The 15,782-nt window shown below is 41.6% G+C and overlaps 1 protein-coding gene across 3 annotated transcripts in view; it reads left to right on the top strand.

Moving 5' to 3' along the window:
* Positions 1-15,782, top strand: part of cadpsa (Ca2+-dependent activator protein for secretion a) — a 498,775-nt gene that overhangs the window by 467,847 nt on the left and 15,146 nt on the right. For all 3 annotated transcript variants that reach the window (XM_048606574.1, XM_048606576.1, XM_048606575.1), the window contains one exon: positions 10,447-10,551. In XM_048606574.1, the coding sequence (XP_048462531.1) occupies positions 10,447-10,551 (105 nt within the window). The remainder of the gene's footprint in view (positions 1-10,446; positions 10,552-15,782) is intronic.

The following is a 15,782-nucleotide window of genomic DNA, read 5'->3' as shown; positions in this document are numbered from 1 at the left end:
TGTGTTATCTCATCCATTTTTACTTCATCCTTTTGGTTATGGTGCACTGTATCCAATTCTTTTAGCATATCTCTTCAGCTGGTGACACAATAAAGCACCAAAGCAGGTGAAGGCCATACTAGTTTCCTTTCATTACCCCTAAGAAGCTGCTTACTTATCTCTCAATGTTTCCCGTGATCATGCAGACTGAATTGAGAAGTCGCCGTGTTGAGAATTGTGATGGGTGTCTACAGAATGTTCTCTACAGAGGTGGGTTTGGTGTCATGGAAATAATTATTGGACCGTTAAGGTGGAGAGTCAGCACCTTTCCACCTGTGTCCGTATTAAGTTAAGGCCAGCAATGGTCTTCCTGTGAGAGGAATTACTGGAGAAACTCAACAGTTCTGGCAGCATCTGAGGAGAGAAAGCAGAGTCCATTTTTTTTGGATCCTCCACAGAATTTCTGTTTCTGATTCAGATTTCCAGCATCTGCAGTTTTTTTGTTTCTTGTATGGTCTTTCTGTGGATGGCTTGTCAAATGGCTTTTCTACCCATTGCCAACTGAGGTCATTATGCAGGGAGGCGATGGCCTAGTGATATTATGGCTGGACTATTAATCCAGAGAACCAGAAAACATTCTGGGAACCTGGGCTTGAATCCTGCCATGGCAGATGGTGGAATTTGAATTCAATAAAAATATCTGGAATTAAGAATCTAATGACAACCAAGAATCCTTTGTCAATTGCCCTCTGGGCAGTTAGGGATGGGCAATAAATGCTGCCTAGCCAGCGACACCCTCATCCCGTTAATGAATAAAAAAATGTAGCCAAATAATGCCCACTCAAAAGCCTTACCCCACAGTTGCAAATCCCAAATAGCAAATCCTATTGTGTTTGCCTGCAGGCTTCCAGGGGAAGACTCTCCCTTGAACGCCTTCAGTACATGATCGAGTGACTTGGTATCAGGAAGGTGGGGCCTGCTGACAGCCATTCACCTTGCCCTTGCTGCTGAGCACTCTCCACTATGGTCCCATTCTGTTAACACTCACTTGTAGCCCAGACCATAGAACATGGATAATGAGAACAGAGGCCTGAGGAGGAAAAGAAGCCCATTCGTCACTCTGAGCCTGCTCCACCACTTGATAAGATCATGGCTGATATAATTACGGTCTCCACTCCACCATGACGCCTGTGCCACCTACACTCACCAATGGCTTGGACTGTGTCACAAAGGTAATAGGAATATAAGACTTCGGATCGGTCGTCGGCTATTTGTACTTTCATGCCTGCTGCAGAATTTGATAGTATCAACAATGATCTGATTGTGGCTTCAACCCCACTTTCTTGCCTATCTCCCATTAACCCTTGATTCCCTTCTCTGTCAAAAATCTATCTAACTCAACCTTGAATAAATTCAGTGACTTTTTTTTAGCTAAAAACAAGTTAATTGTTGATCACTGCAGGAAATAAAGATAACTATTTATAGTTCTAACATTAAATGTAATAATACATTTAACAAAGGTGACCATTTTGAGGTATAAGAGAGCTGGACAGTATGCTTATTGAATAATAATTCCAGCCATGTTGAATTTCATTGGACAGTGTAAAAATGTTCTCATTACAATCGCACATTGCTCCATCAGACTAAGTCCAGTGTAGACAGTGTTTATTATGGACTGGTGTTTTTAACGTTGTGTGGAGTATCGTGTGAGAAATGTGTGCTAAATAGAAATATATTTTATAGACTCTGGATTCAACTTTTTGAATCTGGCACCAAGTTTTTAGGCCCATGTTATTAAATTGAAATTAATAAAATGGGACTGGAGCCAGGATAAGGTCAATGCTTAGATTGTTAGTTAGGATCAGACCCGACATGCAAGATATGACTAAAATATTACACGTTGGATGGGATGGAGATAGATAGTAAAAGAAATAAGGAATAGGAGTGGGATGCTGAAGACATGTACACCCTGTTTTGTTTCATTCATTCACGGGATGAGAGTGTCAGTGGCCAGGTAGCATTTATTGCCCATCCCTAATTGCCCAGAAGGCAGTTAAAAGTCACCCACATTGCTGTGGGACTGGAGTCACATGTAGGCCAGACCAGGTAAGGATAGCAGTTTCTTTCCCTAAGGGACATTAATGAACCAGTTGAGTTTTTTTTTCCCACAATCATTAGACTCTTAATTCCAGATTTTTTTTTAATGTTGAATTCAGATTCCACCATCTGCCATGGCAAGATTGGAACCTGGGTCCCCAGAACATTAGTTGGGGTCTCTGGTTAGCGATAATACCACTAGGCCAACCTCCCCCGATAGCAAAATAAAGGCAAACTAGACATGCTTGAGGATTGAACTGGGATATCTAGGAAGGGCAGGACATGTCATATTGGAATAAAATATTAGATCACAGTTGGGTCATGAAGACAGAAGCGAGACTAAGAATATTTTTGAGTGGTACCACTCCTTGAAAATCTACAGCCTAGAGTGGATGCTTTATTGGCAGCAGCCACTGCTCCTGCAGGGGCTGTTGACCAATGCACATCTCAGGCCAAGATTTCTATCACAGGGTCTTTGGTCCCGGGGAAAGTCTGCAGCTGCTCAATTAAGTGCTCGACTGGCATTTAATTTGGTCAGCTTTCCCAAAAGGTGGTGATGCAGACTCCCACTGCCACTTCAGACCCCCATTACATTCATTAAATACAGAGTTCTGAAGAGGGATCACTGGACCCGAAGCATTAACTCTGATTTCTCTCCATCAATGCTGCGAGACCTGCTGAGCTTTCCTGCAATTTCTGTTTTTGTTTCTGATTTCCAGCATCCGCAGTTCTTTCAGTTTTTATCCACCATTAAATATCTATCTCCAAGGATCACTTCTTGCAGTTTCCTTTCTACACAAAACACCTCCTAAGTCAAAATGGGCCAAATTTAGGGGTTTGTGAATCATTCTTATAGTTATACTTGTACCATTTATTGTTCCGTAGTTATAGGTAACTCAGTAACAATAGAATATCAGGAGGCTAGCTAGATAAAGTTAGATAATGATACAATGATAATGATATCCTCTTTTGATACAAACTAGGTACAAGTATTGATCCAAAAGCAAAACACTGGATGCTAAAAGTATGGCAACACTGGTAGAGAAAGAAATAGAATTAACTTCTTAGATCAATGACTTTTCATCGATACTGGGAAAAGTTAGTTACACAATACGATTTAAACAAGTGAAAAGGGGGAGAAAAGAAAACAAAAGGAAAGGTCTGTGATAGGCTGGATGTCAGAATGGATGAAATGACATTATTGGTGGGACAAGGCCAAACAGAGTGGTAATGGGACAAGGAAAGAAACAGAAGGATTGTCTAGACGAGGTGTGAATGGCAGTATGATGAGCAGCTGCTGTCTAAAAATACAAATAAAATCAAACCAAAAGCTGAAAAAGAAGCAAATCGAAGCAGAGATTACAGTCTGAAATTATTGAACTCAATGTTAAATCTCGAAAACTAGAGGTTCCTAATTGAAAGATGAGGTGCTGTCCTATAAATTTAATTAGACACTGCAAAGCCTGAAATATCAGTGTAAAAGAAAGGTGAAAAATCAAACAACAAACACCTGGACACTTACTTGTGGGTTAAATGTAGGTGGCACATAAAACGTTCACATAAAATTTGTTTGGTCTCATCAGTTAGATCATGGTGCCCAGTTAGCTCAGGTGTGTTAAAATAAAGTGTTTAATGCCAGGGTGCACATTCACACTCTGCATTGGCCGCCATAGTTCTTGGGACCTGTCTTCCCATTGTGGTATAATTGCATAAAGATGCGTGGAGATCCATGATTAGTAACTATCTGACAACAAGGATGCTATGTGAAAAGGGAGAATGCAAATTGCCCATTTCTAGTTGCCCTTCTACTGCAGTCTATTTGGTGTTTATACATCCACAGTTCTGTTAGAGATTAAGTTCCAGGATTTGACCCAGCAACACTGAAGGAACAGCAAAATATTTCCAAGTAAGGATCGTGAGTGGCTCGGAAGGGAACTTGCGGGTGGTGATATTTCTGTGTGTCTGCTGCCCTTGTCCTTCCATTGGTAATGGTCATGGGTTTGGAAGATGATGTTGAAGGAGTCTTGGCGAGTCGTCACAGTGCATTTTGTAGATGGAACACACCACTGCCACTGTGTGTCAGCAGAGGAGGGTGTGAGGTTTGGGATGTGGTGCCAATCAAGCAGGTTGTTTTTTCTGAATTATGTCAAACTTCTTGTGTGTTATTGGAGCTGCACTCATCCAGGCAAGTGGTGAATGTTCTTGACTTGTGCCTTGTACATGGTGGTCAGGCTTTGGTGAGTCAAGATATGAGTAACTTGTCTCATGGTTCCTAGCTCTGATCTGCTCTTATGTCCGCAGTATTTATGTAGCTAGTCTAGTTTAGTTTCTCGTCAATGGTAATGCCCAGGTTGTTGACAGTGAGGTTTCAGTGTTGGAATGCCACTGATTGCAAAGTGGGGATAGTTAAATTCTTTCTTATTGTAGATGGTCATTGCCTGGCACTTAAGTGCCAGAGATTTTATTTGATACATGTCAGCCAAAGCCTGGAAACTGTCCAGTCCTTGTTACATTTGGACATGGACTACTTCAGTAAATGAGAAGTTGTGAGTCGTACTGCACATTGTGCAGTCATCAGTGAACACCCCCACTTCTGACCTTGTGATGGACGGGAGGTCACGCATGAAGCAGCTAAAGATGGTTGGGCCTAGGACATTACCCTGAGGAACTTGCGTAGAGATTTCTTGAAAGCAAGGTGACTGACCTCGAACAATCACAACTATTTTCCTTTGTGCCAGGTATGACTCCAACCAGTGGAGAGTTTTCCCTTGATTCCCATTGACTCTAGTTTTTTTAGGACCCCTTAGTGCCACACTCAGCCAAATGCATCCTTGCTGTCAAATGCAGTTACTCTCCCCTCAGCTCTGGAGTTTTCCATGTTTGAATCAAGGCATTTTTTGAGTCAAAAAACTGACTGGTCATGACGGAACCGAAAGTAAATATTAGTGAGTAGATTATTGCAAAGTACATGCTATTTGACAACACTGTTGATCGCACTTTCCAATTCAGGGCAAAAATGGCATCAATATACAGTAGTCATCAATGTGCGTACCCTTACAGCACCTTTTTTTTTATTTTGAGGAAGTAGTTGAAGGAGATGTTTTTCAATGTGAGAACATTTTTAGCCAGGCAGAGGATACTGATTCTTGAATGGATACTGGTGGTCGTCCATTCATGGAAGAGGTAGAGAACTTTCAGTCCTTCCTGTTGGGGATCAAGATGCAGAAAGATTCGCCATCCAGAGTGAAGATAAGGTGATTAGGGCCAGGAAATTGAAAATTCTTAAAGCAACAGAGGACATTTGAAAGAGTCACAGATGTAGATCAGAAGATATTGAGTGAAATTCTCACCAGGTAATAGCAGGCTGAAACTATTGGTCTACCAGAATAGTGTTTATGATCTTTGGAAAGAGACAGAAAAACCAGATTGCTCAATGTTAAAAAAAATGACACTCGTCATCGGATAAACAATCGGAGCAAAAAAAATTCGATCTTTTTAGTCAAACTCCTGCAGTAGAACCTAACATGTCAGAACATCTGAGTTGTTGCATGAATAAGTGCCAAAACCCCATTTTTATATTTATGGAGTCTTTAGGTTACAGGCCATGTGAGGAAGACCTTCAGAGGTTAGTGACAAATGTGATGACAATGTCTTGATGCTCAGTGGTGGAGTCATGGTCCAAGTTAAATCAGGAAGAAGTGTCAGAGAGTTAGCATTTGGCTTCTCGAGGAAAGAGGTTCATTCTCCAAGCAATAACAGCACTGCATTGTCAGTTGAGTGCATGACAATGTTAGGTTAGATTGAAGGGAATGGAGTGCAGAAAAGTCAAAAGGAGACAGATTAGAGTGAGTAGGGGAGGCAAAGAAATTTCGACAGCTGAGCTACAGCCAGCAGTTCTTAATGAATAGATCTAGAGAAGGTGAGAAACCAGAGGAGGGGTTCAGGTAGAGCGTGAATGCTGAAGATCACAAAGGTCCTCCTCGCCAAAGAACAGGATGTGAAGGCAAAGGCCTGGAAGAAAAGTAAATGTTGTTACAGAAAATAATCCTTGTGTTGAAATAGGTGAACCTGAGCCCAATCAAAGTTGAAATCCAGATTTCATCTTAGTTAGGCTGGTGAGCTGCTAACACCATATCCCATCAGGCATCTTGCCACTAAAGTTGACATCAATTCAAGGTAATTGTCGCAGTGGCAGTGGCACATTTGCTAAGACCTGTAGGGGAGGGAGGTGATCAAGCAGTGGTCTACAATAGTATTGAAGTTTGTTGTGGAGTCAGTAGGAGCAGGAGTGTCCCTTACAGTTCCACATTACGTAGATTTTCTTCGCAAAACAGATCTTTTTGATTGCAGGCTTTATGAGCTGTTGATTAGGCCATATGTAGGCTTGAAAATAGTCCAATACTGATATTTCCCCCTTTTAGGCCAACCTAAATTGTAATAGGAATCGTAAAGTAGGCAATAGGCTATATTGTTGTATAAACAAAATGCCTGTTTCAGGAATGAGCACTGGCCTTATCTTTTACAAATATGCAAGGTAGCATTCTTCTGGTGAGAATGTTTACATACAAGTCACCCACCATATTGGATCTTTCTAGTGCCATTTCTACTCCTGTATTTCTTAAAATTGTGGAAGAACTTGCAAAAATGTTTATGTAGAAATATATAATTGAAGCATACAGCAGTTGAATTCTGTAAAAGAACATAACAATTTTTGCAGTTCTGTAAAGCCTCAGAAATGTAATGGTGTAAGATTGAATGAGTTACGTTCACATCAGCCAAAACAAATTTTGGTTGTTCTCTGTCACAGTCCCTGCCTGTGAGTCAGAACCTCTCGGCTGAATCCTATTTTTTTTACTAAGTCTGAGTTACATTGAGATTTTTGGAGAGTTGCTTGCCACGAAGCCAAGCCAGTTTTCTCACTGTAACTTATCAAACTCTCTTCCTTAAATACCTACACATTCCCCATGGCATCTCTCATATACAGTCTCCACCCCCATCTTACCACACGCCATTCCCAGAACATCTTGCCACTCAGCAAATATCTGGGAATTCATCAGCATCCCTTGTGCCCTAACCAATGTGCACCTGAACAAACACTGTCAGTCTGGACCTGCCCAGTGCAATTCTGACATTTGCCCTGGCTAGAGCAGACAGAAGGAAATTGACACCCTATTTTGCAGACAGCGTCCTGGAGGTCCTGTTGAATGGGATGGTGCATAACCTTGTCATGGAGGCCATGACACCAGGCCGTACTAGCCTGGTCTGAGGTTGCCACCAGATTAGAGCAGTCTCAGTCATCCAGAGGAATGCTCAGCATTGTAGGAAGAAGGTTAATGTCATTCTCCATTCTGCCAGCATAAGTGCAGCCGTGTTTTTTCCAATACCACGCACTAAATCTACTGCACCCACCGTCCACCAAGCCACATGCTCCACCACTCTCGGTATTGCCTGCAACTTCTTCCCCGCTCACTCTCACCCCAACCCCCGATACCACTAACCCTGCAAGCCCTCTGTGCTGTCTACTTGCTCGTTCAGGACAACTTCCCAGCTGCACCAACAGCAATAGCTGTGCCATCCACTTTTATCTCTTGTAATAATTAGCTCCCTTGCATTCCATGAGAAAAACACCAACAAGCAATAGTCCTGACTTAGACTACACTCTGTTTGGGTGGTCAGCTATTAGATACTGCCCATGACGTACTGCACCAGGACCCTCTGAGTGAAGGCTATCCCTCTTGATTGAGGCCTGCTTAAAGGTATAATAAGCTTTCTGGTTTTGTGTCCATGGTAAATGGCAAGACACAACCACAGTATGAGCTTGGGTATCTCTGGCTGAAAGGGCAAAGTGCAAAAAGGCAAGGCAATGATGTATTCATCTAGGTAGCTTCAAAGTCAGTGAGCACTTTGACAGCGAGGGAAAAGCCAAGAGATGCAGCCTAGTCCAATTCATGAACTGGGTACATGTCCGTGTTGCACAATGTCCTTGCTGCAGCATTACAATGATAGTTGGAAGTGCAGAAGTGTACTAATTGTGGGTCGGAAATGTGTCATTCAGGTTCTTATAAGCTGGCAAGTATCAGATGCCAGTGTCTGTGGATGTGGGATGTGTGTGACCAATGTCAATGGAGCATGCTTTGAAATGTTGGTGCCCTGTTTCAAACTCGGAGGTCATTTGGAGCAACCAGCAAATTAAACCCGCCAGGTACTCACTCTGGTTTCCTTTCTGTGTTTTCCCAATGTCTAGTTTATTTGGTGAGTTTGGTAAGATGGGAGGCCGAATATTATGAGGTGAGTTGTGGTGTTAACAGAGTGTTTAACAGTCAATAATGAGTGTCAATTACACCTCCGCTTGTGAAAAGCATGAAAGATGGCGCAAATAGCTCCCATCGTCGAGATGGGTTTCACCAGACTTCTCGTCCGATCGTGCCACAAATGTCACCATAGTCCACGTCGCTCAGACCCCCATAAGATTCCACCCTCTGGATTTGAGTCCTGTGTCAGGATTTATTGGCCAAGAACGATACCTTCATATCATATCCAAAATGAATACGAGCCTGCAAATGCTTCCAACATACACTATTAACAGGCCTTAGAGTGGGAGAGAGTCCTGGTCATATAATCAGTCATCACTATCCATAGCTACAGGCTACAGCACGCATGTAAAAGTACATGTTGCAACAGCAGTTTGGACTCACTGAATGATCTGTAACACACCACCACTTTAGAAAGTAACTACATTGTGAAAGTATCTCAGCAAGCACAATTTACTGCATTCGGTGTATTTCAGCAGAAATTCTATATAAGTAATACTGCAGTATTCCTAATCAAGCAGCATTTAAATGTTACATAATTGCTAATGCAGCTCTATTTACCAACTTTGGAGCTAGATAATACATGATGAATCACAGTATGATGATCACAGAATTCACAATAGTTTCATTGCAATCAATTACAAGTTTGGTCTGATTCTCCCACACCTGAAACTAGCTGCATTGATGCAAAGTCACTGCAATGATGTAATGTTGCCATATTGTCAAATATGTTGACATTTTATTGTCACAGCATTTATTAGTCATCATTAAGCATGGATCAAATAAATGCTGTAGTATAAAAGTGGAAGATTTCAGTTCTGTTAATCTTACAATTGTGCCTGATTAGAATTCGTTGTGGGAAGCTCACTATTGTAGAGAAACATTTCCCTGCACCCAGCTTCTCCACAGACCACTAATGCAGACATATGAAAAACCTGTTATCTTTGTTTTGTGGACAAACCAAGATGTCACAACTGGAATTTCACTTGGAAATGTTCAAGCTTTGGAGTGATCATGTTAACAAATGATAGGGTTAATTATTCAAATGAGCAGGAGGAAAGTATAAGCAGATCAACTGAAAGTGTTCTTCATCTGATAACACTGTGTTGTAGTTCCATTGAAGCAGTTTTTTTACCTCACTGAGGTGCCCGTTCTTCATGTGTGAAGCCATAATTTAAATGCCAGCAGCATTTGAATTTGGAAAGCGATAACAAACCTGATCCTGTCCTTGCCTAATACCCACAGATTTCCAACGTTGATACTGGGCAGAAGCCAGGATCTGAGACTCTAGCAGACTGTTTTCCCTGGCCTCTCAAAGGATGATTAGGCCAATTGGTATCACTCCCACCGTCATCCCCTGATAAGAGCCTCTAATTCTGCACAAGAAAGGATATTAAATGTGCAATGTTCCTGGTTTATATTACTCTAAGTGCATTAATCCTTAGTGGGGACAATATCACAGGACTTGAAAATACAGCATGTGTAAATCTGCAATACTGAGATCTAGCTATACTGTCATTTGTCCCAAGTTACAGTAGAATACAACTAGAATAGTTCGTATAATCTGATTCTGTAATTGTGTCCTTCAGGCAACTAACATCACTTTTTTTTAAAGGAAGAGATGATCTGATCATTATCTCCTTGTGGTTTGTGGGACTTTTGAGTTGGCTGCCATGATTTACATCATAATAGTGGTTACACTTCAAAACTGTAAAGGAGTTCAGGATGTCTTGAGGTTGTGAAAGGTGTTATATTAACACATGTACTTCCCCCTTTCAAAATAACAACAGAGCTGGAGTCGTTTATGTGATTGTAACATACAAATACAAATTTTGCCACAACAGTTAAAATTACTGCAGAAATTGCAATGAGACTTGTGCCAGTACTTATTACAACCTAACTTATTTTGTTCAAAATGTATTGTGCCTGCAATGGCATCCCTATTCATTGTATTCATTCATCCATTTCAAGCATTTAACACTGAGACTCCTTAAACATGTGTTTCAACATTAAGCAACTTTAGTTCTTATGCTGGAGAATGTCACCTTTTCTTTTTCAGCAATGGTACACAAGTTCCATGAATGTGATCTGCACCTGGCTAACAGATCGTATGGATCTACAGCTTCACATCTACCAGCTAAAAATCCTCATCAGACTTGTCAAGGTGAGAAAACCCTTTTGATAAAATTAGCCAAATTTAAGTCTTGGATTTTTATGATACTAAATATATATGCAGAGAACCATGCCTCTGGTGAAACTTTCCCATTTTTGGTTAAGTATCGGATGAGTTTGTTCGGTGGCAACTAACACCAAAGAAAACCTCGTCACCCATGAGTTGTTTCATTAAGAGTTAATGGGCAAGTGGGGGCAGGTTTCTTGGCAAATCACTGGCTCAACACTGGTGTCCCAGGTCACCAGAAGCTGCTTACCAATCAGAAGCTGGCAGCTTCTGCTTCCTTAAGTTCACCACTAAACCAGACTTCCTCCTCCTCAGGGGAATCCAACAACAAGAAGGAAAGACTACTTTATCTTATTAACGCAGGGTGGTAGTCACTGGAAGGGAAGGGGTGGTAGAAAGCAAAGGCAGGTGGATGACTTTCAGAAGCCACACGCTTGCCCTCCATCCATCCCTGTAATTGTCTCCAGATTGGAATGAGTAGAGGCCACTGCAAGTAGGTCGTCATGGTTTCCATCTTTGTTGCTGACCAGGGAGGCAGGTGTTCAGGGATCTAGTGGGATAGGCCCTTAAGTGGCCATTAATTGACCTTACTTAACAGTAGGTTGAGAAGATCATTCATGACCTTCTTACCTAGAATTTTATTTCGGAGGTTGGAAGAAGGGGATAGATTTCTCTCCAGGATAAATTCACCCAATCATTTACCCCTTCTCAATGTCGCCAATGAGGTAGATAGTTTCATTCTATTCAAATGATAGTGACATAGAAGGATTACAAATAAGAATGTAAAGTAAGGTAAAAATCCCAAAGGACTGGAAGGCTAGGGCTGCTCTCAGAGAGGGAGAGAGAGAGAGAGACAGCTCGTGATGGTTTAACCTGAGGGTCATCATGCCTAAGGCGAGTGACAAGGTTGAGAAGACAGGACCTTCATGGTGACTTCAGCCAGTACAGAAATTGAACCCATGCTGTTAGTCTCAATCTGTATCTTAACCAGCCAACTGAGCTAACCGACCCCACCCCCCAATCACTACAATTACAATACGATTCACCCATAAACTAATAAAGCCGTTCTAATTTTTAAATTAAAGCTAAATATGAAAACGGTGGCATCCCTTTATATTCGAGATTGCAGTAACCATGGGCTCATTTTTGCATTTTACGACAATTTTTGTCACTTGATATTTTTGTACATACAGAATCTATTAGTCCTGTAACATTCCTTAGGAGGCATACTTTGAGTGAATGTCAATATTTATGAAACACAAATTGGATTCTTATTACTGACTATGGGCTAGCAACCTCGGTGCTTCCAAATAAAATGAAAGGAATAATATCCAGTTCCCCTAGTTATTCATGAGACATGTAACTGAGTAATACAAACCAGAAGGTCCCAGATTTGATTTGCAATCTGTACTGACAGAGTTCTCTGAACTCAGTTGGAATGACAGTAGGGGTGCTACAGTTAACTTCAGTATCCCCAAGCAAAGATTCATATGATGATACAGGATTGAAGCAGATTATTCAGCCCATCAGATTTGTACTGACATTTTGAAAGAGTTATGCAATTAGTTCTATTCCCCAGTTCTATCTTCCTAATGCTACATTTATTTTGCAGTGCGAGTATATATGTAGTACTTTTCTCTCAAAGTTTCTTTAGAACCTTCTTCAACCATCCTTTCAGACAATCTCGATCATAATGACTGGCAACATTAAACTAATTTCTTATTGGATTCTTTTTCCAAATTTCCAAATGGGCCAAATCTTTACCGAGCCAGAATGACACCATACATCTTAAAGTGCAATGGAAACCAGATGTGGAGGTCCTGTCCTATTTCCAACAGATGCAAATGTTGCTGATGGGGCAAAGTTAAGGTCATAATTCATTTAGATAGGAAATCCAAATCTAGCAGGATCATTTCAATTGATCTGAGCGGAGTTCAAATGGATTCCATTTTGGCTGGTCCAAACCTTTTAATCCACAGTGTAAGGGTCACAAACTGATGGAATAGATATAAATGCTCCTGTAGGGCAGATAATGTCACAATCTGAAGGCTTTATTAAGAGTCCCACTGTCTAAGCTTCAAAAAAAAAACACAAGTTGCTGCTTTCAGTGATTGCTTTTTTTAAATAAAATCCTCTAATTGACTGCTTTGGCAGTTGTCCATTAGAATAAAAAGTAGCATATGCTCAAGTAGTTTCAATAGAGGTCTTTGGTGATACTCATTCAAGTCAATTATTGTGTCATTATGAATGTTTGGCTGACTTTCGAGCAGTGCTGTCTCTCCAAGGGGTTCAATGGCTGGGGACGAGGAGGGGTGGGGGGTGCGGATAAGATGGGGCAGCGGGGGAGGGAGGAGGTTCCAGTCTGGTGGCAAGGGGCTGGGATGGTTGGGTCTACAGTGGGAGGTATCATTTCCTGGGGAGGGAAGGGAAGGCGGGCCAGAGTTTGGGGAGTGTATAGGGTCTGCGGAGGTGAGATGTAGTTGAGTGTGCTTGAGATAAGTTGTGAGGTCAGTTTAATAGTTACTCAAGAGTAACTAATTGAACAATTGCAGTGAAACCGTCCGAGTTGTCTGATTTAAATCTAGGTGGAGCCAGAGAGGAGTGTGCAGCAGGTCAGCATTATCAGTGAAGCAGACCAGTCGGGTGGATCTGTATGAGAAGGGCAGCAGCAGTGGGGGATCAAACCAGGAGCAGAGAGACCCTTCAGTCTGTTTCTACCTGTCAGAGTCAAAGTGTAGTGTCACAGAAAAGCATGTAGGTGATTGGTGCATTTTTCTGCCTTGCCCCCTCTGATTTGTCAAGCGGTTTAAATCAGGAGACATTATTACAGCTGAGGAATACTGTTACCAAATTCACTTTTAAACTATTTAACATCCAACGTAATTAAATAAATAGAATAAAGATGGCTATGCAGGTGTGTTATGATCCATAGTGACCACATCTTCTACATCGAGTTTTGGCTGCTCGAGGAACTTTGGCTCAGCGTTGATGAACTGGACTCCGAGCTGTAAACATTGAGACATGTCGGGGAGGGGAAGAGATACCAGGACATCCTGTTCAGGAGACCATCAGAACCCTTACATTAATCACATCAAATTGGGTCCATGGTCAGGAACAGAAGAGTGTGAATGCTGGTCAGGTATGGGGATCCAGAATTCAGCTTTAGGGCCTCAGCCATGGCCCTTATCCAATTGGTACGAGATTATAGCCCCCAGCTGTGTTGGTTACCCAGTGCCAAGGTTCAGGACATCTCTTCTCTGCTGGAGGGTAACTTGAAATGGGAAGGGAATGGTCCAATTGACATGGTCCATTAGGTACCAATGATGTAGATTCTGCTCAGGAATTCAGTTAAAGAGCAACATCTCAAAGGTAATAATGTCCAGCTTACTACCTGGGCCATGTCCACTTTGGGGTAGGATAAATAAGAGTAGAGAAGTAGATGCGTGGCTCAAAGATTGGTGTGGGAGGAATGCATTCCAGTTCATGGAGCACTGACACCAGTACTGACAAAAAGAGCTGCTTGTTTGGAGCAGGCTTCCTTTGAACCATGCTGGAACCAGTGTATTGATGATTTATATAACAAGGGTTATAGATAGGGGTTTAAATTAATTAGTGGGTGGGAAGGGTTCAATTGAAGGGAAATTTAAAAAATCAAAATGAAGCAAGAGAGCAGAAGTGTGGGTAGTCATGGGGTGGGCAAGAACCCAAGTGTGACAAGAGATGGCAAAAAGTATATGCAACAGAGTGCAGCAGAAATTAGAACCAGAGTAAGTAATAATGGTACATTATAATGGTATTTGCAACAAAATAGGTGATTTAACAGCACACGTGGAAATAAATAAATATGACTTGATAACCACTACAGGGATGTGGTTGCAAGGTGACCAAGTCTGGAAACTCAATATTCAAAGGTATTTATCATTCCAGGAGAATAGGCAAAAAAAAAGAGAAGGATCTGGGGCAGCAATGTTATTAAAGAAGGTATCAGTGCAGTGGTGAGTAGTGATACAGGTGTAATAGACCAAAATGTGACATCGGTTTTGGTGGAAATAAAGAATAGCAAAGGAAAGAAGTCACAGATGGAAGTTGCATATAGACTCCCAAACAATTTCCTGACTGTAAGACAAATTATAAATCAGTAAGTAATGGAGGTGTGTAAAAAGGGCACTACAATTATTATTGGTGATTGTAATCAGCAGTTTGACTGGACAAATCAGATGGATCATGGTAACATGGAATATGAATTTTTAGAGCAGAGCAGAGAGAGGGAGACACCAAGAGGATATATTGAGGTCCAGGATCAGGGACCCAGCACTTTAGCTTTAACACAGCAGCAAGAGGGGAGGCAGCAAGAAGATCTGTTTAGAGGGGAGTCCTAGTTTAGCAGCTGCAGCTTCAGCTTCAGGGGGCTGCTGACTGAGAAAACGATGCCACCACAGGGCAGTGGTAGGTTGATTGGATTGTGATCTTAAAATGTGTTTTTTTTAGAAGAAGGGATTATCTGAAAAACTATAGGAATAAGTGTAAGTCAGGACCAAGACAATAAAAATAACATAAGTAAGCAAAGTATGGTAAGGAAAGTAAAGTTAGCATAAGGGAGTAAGCTTCTAGTATTTGTAGCATTTTTTTTAGAAAAATGCAGTAACTAAAAGGTTTAAGAGAAGTCATAGCAGCAGAGTTTGTACCTGTGATATGCTCCTCCTCTGCTATATGGCAAATCATGGAAGTTTCAGTGTCCTGATGACCACATGTTCAGGAAGTATGTCCAGCTGTAGTTACTGCATTTTGGAGCTGGAGCTATGGAGTATCCGCAATGCTGAGTATGTCATGGATAACATGTTCACACTGCAGATGAAGACTGAAAAGGCAGAAAGACCAAGCAGAGCAGAGAAAAGGAAGTAGTGCAGGAGTACCCTGTGGCCACCCCGCTTTCTAAATAGATAAACCATTTTGGATATTGTTAGGGGAGAAGATTGTTCAGAGGAAAGCAGTGAAAACCAACTACATGGTGGGTCTGCTGCACAAGAAGGCAGGAAGAAGCGCAGTAGGGATATTATAGTGGTAGGAAATTCAACTGTAAGGGGAGCAGACAAGAGTTTCTGCAGTTATAAAAAAGATTCCGGGATGAAATGTTGCTTCCCTGGTGCCAGGGTCAAGATGTCACTGAATGGCAGCAGGACATTGCAAAGGGGAGGGCAAACGGACAGAGATCACTG

This window comes from Rhincodon typus, chromosome 16 (genome assembly GCF_021869965.1).
Source record: "Rhincodon typus isolate 14 chromosome 16, sRhiTyp1.1, whole genome shotgun sequence".
NCBI lineage: Eukaryota > Metazoa > Chordata > Chondrichthyes > Orectolobiformes > Rhincodontidae > Rhincodon > Rhincodon typus.
Note: the sequence above shows the minus strand (reverse complement) of the source record. Positions and strands in the feature narration are given on the sequence as shown.